The 8,914-nt window shown below is 40.1% G+C and overlaps 1 protein-coding gene across 1 annotated transcript; it reads right to left on the minus strand.

Annotated features, from left to right (window-relative positions):
* Positions 1–566: 566 nt before the first annotated feature.
* LOC123961181 (olfactomedin-4-like) lies at positions 567–7,073 on the minus strand. The gene is made up of 7 exons (XM_046036331.1): positions 7,020–7,073; positions 6,741–6,863; positions 6,412–6,630; positions 3,013–3,166; positions 2,337–2,564; positions 1,293–1,461; positions 567–1,079 (listed from the first exon to the last, which is right to left on the minus strand). The coding sequence occupies exons 1-7, from the start codon at positions 7,071–7,073 to the stop codon at positions 644–646; spliced, it is 1,383 nt and encodes a 460-aa protein (XP_045892287.1). The 3' UTR covers positions 567–643.
* Between the last annotated feature and the right edge of the window lie 1,841 nt (positions 7,074–8,914).

Raw genomic sequence — 8,914 nt, forward strand, 5'->3', positions numbered from 1 at the left:
TCTCTACCACCCTACCTTGTTCTCCTCCTGTGATGCCACAAAGATTCAGAGCGAGAGACAAACAATATCGCCATAACCATAGCATAACTCACTCTCAATTCTGCCTGCGTGTGCACGGTGCGAGAGGAGAGGGAGAGACACTGTGCTGCTGCCAGAAGAGCCGCTGATTGACATTTTTCTGAGCAGCATGCAGGGGAATTAATTACAATCTAATAGATATGTGTATATTTCATCACTTTCCCTGATGATCTGAATAACTCACATGATTGTTGCTAGATACTTTTTACAAATAAAGTAGCTAAGAGGGTCTGAAAAGTTGCTAAGTCTATCAAAAAAGTCAGACTGCAATGAAAACTGTGTGTCAGTTACCGGCGTGTGTGAGGGGGCACAAAAGATTCAGTTGTATGAGCTCATAATTCATATTGAATATTTTGGCACAAAAAAAGACCAATTGCTAAAGACAGTATACCTGTGAACCAAAACGCAGTGGACTCGTAGTAGAGAATGAGATCTGTTAACCCTGCGTGTTCCTAATACATTGACCAGACACTGACAGACAACAGTGGTTATATTTACATGTTTTTAATCACAGTTATTGCTAAGGACAACTCAGTAGTCGCTGAATATTGGTAGAGACATGTCCCTACCAAAACAAGACCTTATAGGAGACCATGTAGGAGTCACAGTAGGCATGTAGCATCTGGTCCACAGGGCTGTAGTTCAGGGAATAAATGTTGGGAGACATCTTGTTGATGAAAACTCCAACGTTGAACCTTTCCACCCCTGTCGTGGTGTCAAATGCATAGAAGATCTCCTCCATGGTTTTGTTGACATACCGTGTTGCGTAGAGCACGCCACAGGCCATGAAGGTGTTAGACACCCCCTGCTTGTAGACCGAGGTGTGCCAGGTCTGGCCAAGAGTCATTGGTTCATCCTCCTCCACCTTGGACAGCACCAGGTTGCCATAGTCCTGGCTGGTGGTATAGATCACCCAAACACCTGATTCATCTGTTGCCAGGTCCAGGTCGGTGAACGGGTAGCATTCATCAAGGTGGCAGAAGTTACCCTTTGAGTTAAACCTGAAAACAAAACAGACGACAGAAGTGATGTTTCCTTTTTAGAAATGAGAACTTGGAAAACAATGTATCAGCATCTTAGTTTCATGGACTCACTATGCACAAATGTGCAAGATAACATGACATTTTTTTATTTTCAGTAGAAACGAGGCATTAATTCTGACATCAGCAACATCATTCAAATAATAATCTTAAAGACTGATTTGATCAGCGAACCTGGTGCCTTTGGGTAGTTGTAAGGTCGTGATAGTTTTGGTGGTGAGGTTGAATCGACAAACAGCATCTTGGTTGTAACAGTTGTAGTACAAGGCCTCTCCATACAGCACAACATTCGGACCCTGGATAGTGTTGGTGGTTGGGTTAGAGGGGTTGATCTCGACATTACCTGGAAGAAGAACAAGAAGAAGCATGAAAAGGAGGCGCAAACGTCATCATGAGTAAGTATTTCATCATTCGTTAATATCAAAGAAAACAATCAATAGAAGTCTACTCAACTAGTTTACCTTTCTACAACATATGTTTCTGGGTTAAAGACCATTTAATGTCCAGGTTCAGTGAGCCAATTACTTTAATTTATTAGAACAGCTTTTCCTCCTTGCAAAAAATCTTGATGAAGCTGAGGGGAACTACTAGGTCAGGTAATAAAGCTTTGAGGGTTTGTCACTACAAGCAACACCTTTCATATTACATAAAATCCTTAGATGAAAAATTACTAAAATGTAATTCATAAAATAAAAAACGTTAATAAAATCTCTCTCTTTCTCCCTCTAAGTTTTCACTTGAACAGCATGTTCATTCAGTATTCGGCATTTTTTTCTTCCTGTCCTTTAAATGCTGGCAAACCGGGCCGAAACCTGGTGCGGGAAGAAAACGTTACTGTACGGTGGAGGATGTGAACTCTGGTGATGAACACAACATGCTAGGGAGAAAGAGGCGCTATTGGTTATATTTGGTCCCATTTCAAATACAGTGAGGCGGACAAAAAAAAAAGACTGATTAATTATATTGGATGGCAAGCAATGTTGTTTTAAGATTTCTGGTAAAACACTACAAACTTGAAGGCTAACCAGCGGGAATTGAGGCACTGAGGTCTCCTTTGCTTTTCCTCCAAGCTTTGTGCACATTTGATCAAAGGAATAGAAAATCTGCCCCCTATCAAATCTTATATCTCAACGTGATCAGTAGTATGTGTTGCATGTGCATGCTCACTGAGCTGATTTCTAACATCAACACTCGAAGTAGAACACAAGAGTTCTTTACCTGGGGCGCTCACCCCAACAATGAGAGAGCTCAGGCTAGAGTAGAGACGGACGTAGTTGGCGTATCTGTTGCTGGAGGTCATCATTACCAGCCAATACCAGCTCTCCTTTCCCACCGCTGGTTTGGGATCCCGACCCCAGGCTCCATAAGCATAGGAGCCAGGGTACTCTCCTGCTGTGTACACCCTCGGGCCAGTAATGTTCCGAAATTGACCGTGGGGACATTTACCTTGGGGGGAGAAAAACATGAAATGAAGCAGAGAGAGAGAATTTGTTGGAGCTGGTTGAGCGAGACGTCCACTGGTTGATCGTTACTTCCTAATTGTGGTGATAAGTGCTTCCCACAGTGCATTTACAGGCTACATTAGCTCTTACTGAGGAGGGCCCTTCACAGCTGTGAGTGACTTCATTTGAAGTGTCACTTTCTGGTGCAGAACCAGAATGGTCTCGGACGTTGGGTGTAAATTTGCTGGAGGTTAGGGTCTGGTCACATCTGAGTTTGTTTAGGTAAAATATCAAGCAACTCATTATGATTACAAACAAGATCAGGAAGTCCATTCAGCTCATGTTGGTTAATGACAAGTGAACTATGCTGAAAAACGTTTTTGCTACATAACCAGAATCCTCAGTGGAAGTGGCAGAGAAGTGAAATATCTGGTGGGGTTTTGGGGACATACCATGTAGAGGTTGAGTGGGTTGGGTGGTGGGGAGAGGTCCATTTTTGCACCTTTGTAGTTCGCTGTTCAGATGCTTGTTGTCTTGTTGTCCTTTCACCACCTGCATGGTGTCGTATGTCTCCAGCTTCTGCATCTCTGCTCTCAGGTTCTTCAGCTTAGAGAGAACAGCAGGAACAGACATCCCAATATTTAGTCAACAGAGACTAAATATACTGTATGTATATTAACAAAAATGATTGTCCTTGAATCATGGCTTGAAGTGGGCCAGCACTCACCGATATGCAGTACTGGCACTTCTACATTATACCCTTTGGTGTACCATGATCTGCTTGCACACCAGCACTTATCACAAACAGCCAGTACAATTTTCTGACCTCTCCATATTATCTAGGCGATTCATATGGCCCTAAAACACTGCATTACCCAGGTGGTACTTCACACTCACCTGTTCGGCTTTTCTCTGTTGGTGGAGACAGAGCAGAGAGAATAGAAAGTATGCTGGGATCTCGTAGAGAATACAAGGAAACAACAGTCTCCCGGCCTAATGACATAATTGCCCTACAGTTGGGGGCCTTCAGTTCTTTTGTCCTTTGATGTGTCGGTTATGTGAACAATAAGAGCCAGCTCCATCTGAGAGCCAATTTCAACAAAACCTACAACAATTGTAAATGTTGGTTATGTATTTGTTGAACTGCTGCAGTGTCCAAATGGAATTATTATTAAAGTAGTGGTATGCTATATATATATACACACACTATTTTATGAAATTATAATGAATATAGTAACATCAGCCTTAACCACGGTGTTTTTTGTGCCTAACCTAACCAAACAAAAAAACGTGTTGTTGTGATCTCAGAAAACACTTTTATTTGTGAAACTGTCACATTATTGAATCTCAACTGATAAGCTGTTGAAATGTTACAAATACCTTATAACTATCTGTAGCCAGACTATCCAAATAAAGTGTAGCCGATACACATGCCAACATGTAAATCAGGGGAGTACTAGCACCCCCCCCCCCCCCCCCCCCCCCCCCCCCCCCCCCCCCCCCCCCCCCCCCCCCCCCCCCCCCCACACACACACACCCACACCCACACACACACATTGCCTTGAATGCAGCATTACCTGTCATCAGAGCAATGCCTCAATCATTGATCAAGGAAAAATTATTATTTACCTATCCATTTAAAACTTCAACACCAAACAATCAATATGCTGCTTACATTGATAAGACAGCTCCCATATGTAAATTACATTAGGCTACTATGTGTAATTTTGGTGTGATTAAAAAAGGATGAAAATAAAAACATTACTGTCTGTCAGTGTCCTTATTCATAAGACCAGATGGCAGCACAGGAAGACATTTTCAATCATGCAGTGCCTTTAAACCTTCATTAATTGAATTTGGCCACTTGGAGGCAGTGCTACAAACTGTCAACACAACAGTGACATAACATCACTTCAAAAAGTTGATATGGCTATATATGCTAGCAAACAGCCTCTATTTACCTTACATATCCAGCACAACTAAAACAATAAGCCGAAAGATGCTAAAAATCTCGATGAAGCTGAGGGGAACTATTAGGTCAGGTAATAAAGCTTTGGGGGTTTGTCACTACAAGCAACACCTTTCATATTACATAAACTTCTTAGATCCATGGTTAACATAAAAATATGGATTGTTGTCAACTAGTGTTATTTGCGTCAGACGAAACTAAACGAAATATAATCATCAACGACCTTTTTTTCCTGACTAAAACGAGACGATGGCGAGACAGAGACTATGTCCTTAAACAGTGACTGTGACTATCTTAATATTCAATATTGTTGACGAAAAATTACTAAAATGCTAAAATAAAATACTAAAATACTAAAAGTTTTCACTTGAACAAGGTGTTCATTCAGTTGTATTTTTTTCTTCTTGTGCTTTGAATGCTGGCCAACACCTGGTGCGGGAAGAAAACGTTACTGTACGGTGGAGGATGTGAACTCTGGTGATGAACACAACATGCTAGGGAGAAAGAGGCGCTTAGATATTTGGTCCCATTTCAAATACAGTGAGGCGGCAGGCAATGTGGTTTTAAAATTTGTTGAAAAACACTACAAACTTGAAGCGGCATATCAAGGCTAGCCACCGGGAATTGAGTAACGTCACCTTTGCAATAAAAAAGAGAACAAAGCTAACATTCAAATGTTATAAAACATTTTATCTATATGTGAGATGAGTGAAATAAAGACTAAAAGGATACATCTCTGTTTTGGTCAGAGCAGATTGACCAAAATGCTAATCAAAATTATACTAATGAGTTAGAAAAGACTTAAATGATGATTAATGAGTAAAACTAGACTAAAATACTTTTGATTTTCTTTTGACTAAAATCAAACACCCAGACTTTTAGTCAACTAAAACTTGATTAATAAAATTGTATACAGTGGACTAAATATGACAAAAACTAACAAGGACATTTGACACAGGACTAAGACTAAGAATAACTTTTAAAATGGCTGACACAATTAACACTACTATTCAACTATGAAACTGCACCAATTTTGTCTGTTTACAGGATTAAGACATTATTACTTCATATGTGTAAAAATTTTTTTGTGGCTCCAAAGGGAGCTGCATGAAATGTGATAAAATGCCTCAAGTGATGTCAATTAAATCAGTGGGGCTTAAGACGCTTGAAATTAAAATAATATGGTGGTGGCTGACAAGTGATCTTGCCAGACCTTTGTAGACCTCTTATTTCATCACTCACTCACATTCACTTTAGGACGCTGCTGCTCTTGAATAGTGCTATATAAGCGGCTTGAGGTAGCCCCTACCAGCACAACGCACTTGAATTTTCTGACCTTTCTGAACTTTTGGCAGTTAGAGGTGCATTGTGGATAATGCTGGTACCAGGTTTTGACATGAATGAAGAATGATTGAAATATAAGAAACTATATCTGTGGTTCAGCTGCACATATTTCTATATAAAAAAACTTTCCATTATGAGTCAGACAATGTTGTAATGGTGAAATGCTAAATTGCTGGAGTACTCTTTTAAAGTAATGAGTGCATTGCAACAGTATCAACAGAAACTTTCTTTCATTAGTGTCTGACTGTGAAAATGTAATAGGTGAAGATTTCCAATAACAGTGTACAGGAAGAAATTACTTAAAGCCAGACATTTTAGTAGATTGCATGGTCATAACTTCTGCAGATTTGCACATTTCATTGTACAGTGCAGAAGAAGTCTTAGTGCTCCTTTTTTATTATACTAGATATTTTCATGTTGTTGTTTTTTTTTTTGCTATATATACCATAAATAAATCTACATTTTGAGCAGACTTGCACACAGGCGCTGCCTTCTTGAATGGTGTCAGCGTTGAACAGCTGGTGCTTTGTGAGTCTACCTGTTCAGTGGTGTCAGCAGTCAGACCCTGGTGTGCCTTGGTGGTGCTGTTGAGCCTGTCAATGAGCTGCTTGATCTCCAGCAATTCATTCTCTATCACATACAGGCTGAGAACTGCGTAGAGCTCTCCGTCATCCTCCATCTCCAGCATCGACACATCTTCCTGCAGCTGGGGCAGACGTCGCTCCAAACCCAGCAGCAGACTCTCCAGCTCCAGAGTCTGCAGAGAGAGCAGGTAGACTCTGTGTTCACACATACAGGAGTCTGTTTTACAGCTGTTGAGTTTGTGTTCTTTACAGTCTGGTTTAGAAAATAACATTAACTAGTTACCTTCTGTGGGGTGATGTTGCTGTTGCATTTTGATGCATTGCCCTCCACTGTGCTGAGTTTGTCATGAGGGAATGCCTTCTCTGAATTAGTCAGCTCACATGTACACTTATTTTGTGAAGATGCCTGAAATCAAGAATATCAAACATGGAATGTAAAAATAATACAAAATACCACATTTAAATATTTCTACATTTGAAATGGACATTTGTCATAAAATTTAAGGTGATGAAAGTCATCTTACAAGTAATAATAATCACTGTATTCTCAGTGTTTTCATACCTGTTGGATGATGGTGAACAGAGCACACAGTAAAAGGATCACATACAGCTTCATGGTGGATCAGAGAGCAGCACTAAATGAAACAGTCCCTGAACTCAGTTTGAATATGACTGTCTGTCCAGCCTTTGAACACTCCCACTAACCTCTGCATGTGAGTGAGTGAAAGTGCATATGTGTTCGTTGTGTGCCTGATGTTTTCATCAGAATATAATCACTTCCTCCTTGGAGGGAGGGAATTGTTCCAGGACCTTTTTTCTTATTGTGAAATTACTTGTGGAAATGTCCAGTCTAGTGGAGTGGATTAGGGTTAGAGAGATCCCATATTCCCCAAATCCCAAGTAGAGACAGAAACAGATTACTCAATACCATAATTAATATAGTGATTGTGGAATTCATGTATTTATAACTGTTTTGGCAAAGTAAATCGATTTTGTTTATACTGGTGACAAAACATAATTTTAGATCTCCCTATTTAGAAGTGTATAATCAGAAACAAGTGTTGCCCTCTGATACTCAGAGATACCTAAGGTATCTCAACCTGAGATAAATAGATGTTTTTTTACTGCTCGTTCAGATACAGCAGACAATCTATGGAGGCTGGAGGTTGTTGGTCCCTCAGTGATGTAACTGGATGATGGGAAGGGAATCCAAATGTGGAAGGGAAGCAGTGACTAACACCTGCCTTTGGATTGTGGGTTTGCAGAGATGTACATCTATTCTTCATCTATTCTGAAGATCTGGTTACAGATTCAGGAACAGAAAGTTACTATTCTGCACTGAACACACAAAATATCCAGACATAGCATTTAAATGAACGATTCATTCTACAGTTTGTGTTATAAACGCAATGTGTCTAATTTAATTTTAAATGGGTTTCCTTGTAGGCTGTAACCTACATCATTTTCACTGGCTGGCACAATTGCTGTTGGATGTTTAATGGTGATACTGTGTTACATTCTTTAAGTGTGATAACTGTGGTGTCATGGTTGTATGTATTTCTATGTTTTGGAGAAGTCAAAGACAAATGCCAAAGCCACCACATAGGGGACCACATTGGTAAATTCAGGGATGATTCTGTTTTACTCCCGTTTTATTGAATCGGTTCTTATCATCTTCTTTATCTGCTGGCACGGGTCTGGCTTTTATTGGTGTAAACCATTATTTTCAGGGCACTAGTTTCAGTTGCTTGCCAACTATTTGCCACCTACTTAGGGACACAAGCTATATAATTTTGTTAATAAATTGAGTGAAGTAGCTAATGTAGTGTTAACTTTGGGAGAGATTGAGTTGAAAAGACATGTGAACTTCTTGAGTTACATTTTTGCCTGTGATAAACAATGACGAGACTATGCTATGTAGCTAATGTGTAAGCGTGCATGTGTCAGCTGCATACAGCTCCTTGCATACACCGTTGCAAATATGAAGGAGCAAATATGGAAGACAAGAGTCAAACAGAAAACCTGATGCTTGCACAAAATTGTATTGTGTTAGGTGGATGGTAAAGGAGGTTATATAAAGATGCCTAAGTTGATTTCAGCTCTTGGTGTTTGTATGTAGGTGCTGTTATGGGAATGTGGATCTTTCAGATCAATTTGAGGGCTAGAGGGATCCTCTATTAGGGTGGCTTTCCTGATCACAGAGCGATTGTACAGTTCAAATCAGGGGTTTTTAAATCACAACAGTCTATGGAGGTTGTTGGTCCTTCAGTGACATTAACAGGATGATAGGAAGGAAATCTTAATTTGGAAGGATAGACGATGACTAATATCAGCCTTGGGTTTTTGGGTTTGCAGAGATGTACATACAGTATCAATTATGAAGATGTGGTTACAGATTCAAGAACAGAAAGTGACCATTCTGCACTGAGCACACAAAATAGGCAGTGAAAAAACTCC

Source organism: Micropterus dolomieu, linkage group LG22 (assembly GCF_021292245.1).
Source record: "Micropterus dolomieu isolate WLL.071019.BEF.003 ecotype Adirondacks linkage group LG22, ASM2129224v1, whole genome shotgun sequence".
Lineage (NCBI taxonomy): Eukaryota > Metazoa > Chordata > Actinopteri > Centrarchiformes > Centrarchidae > Micropterus > Micropterus dolomieu.

What these genes read in the sequence shown, in the direction of transcription:
- LOC123961181 (XM_046036331.1), bottom strand. Translation starts at nt 7,073, where the DNA reads ATGAAGCTGTATGTGATCCTTTTACTGTGTGCTCTGTTCACCATCATC. An exon ending in TGTTCACCATCATCCAACAG is followed by an intron (nt 6,864 to 7,019) that starts GTATGAAAACAC and finishes TCTTGATTTCAG; the next exon opens with GCATCTTCACAAAATAAGTG. An exon ending in TGTTGGGGTGAGCGCCCCAG is followed by an intron (nt 1,462 to 2,336) that starts GTAAAGAACTCT and finishes TTCTTCTTCCAG; the next exon opens with GTAATGTCGAGATCAACCCC.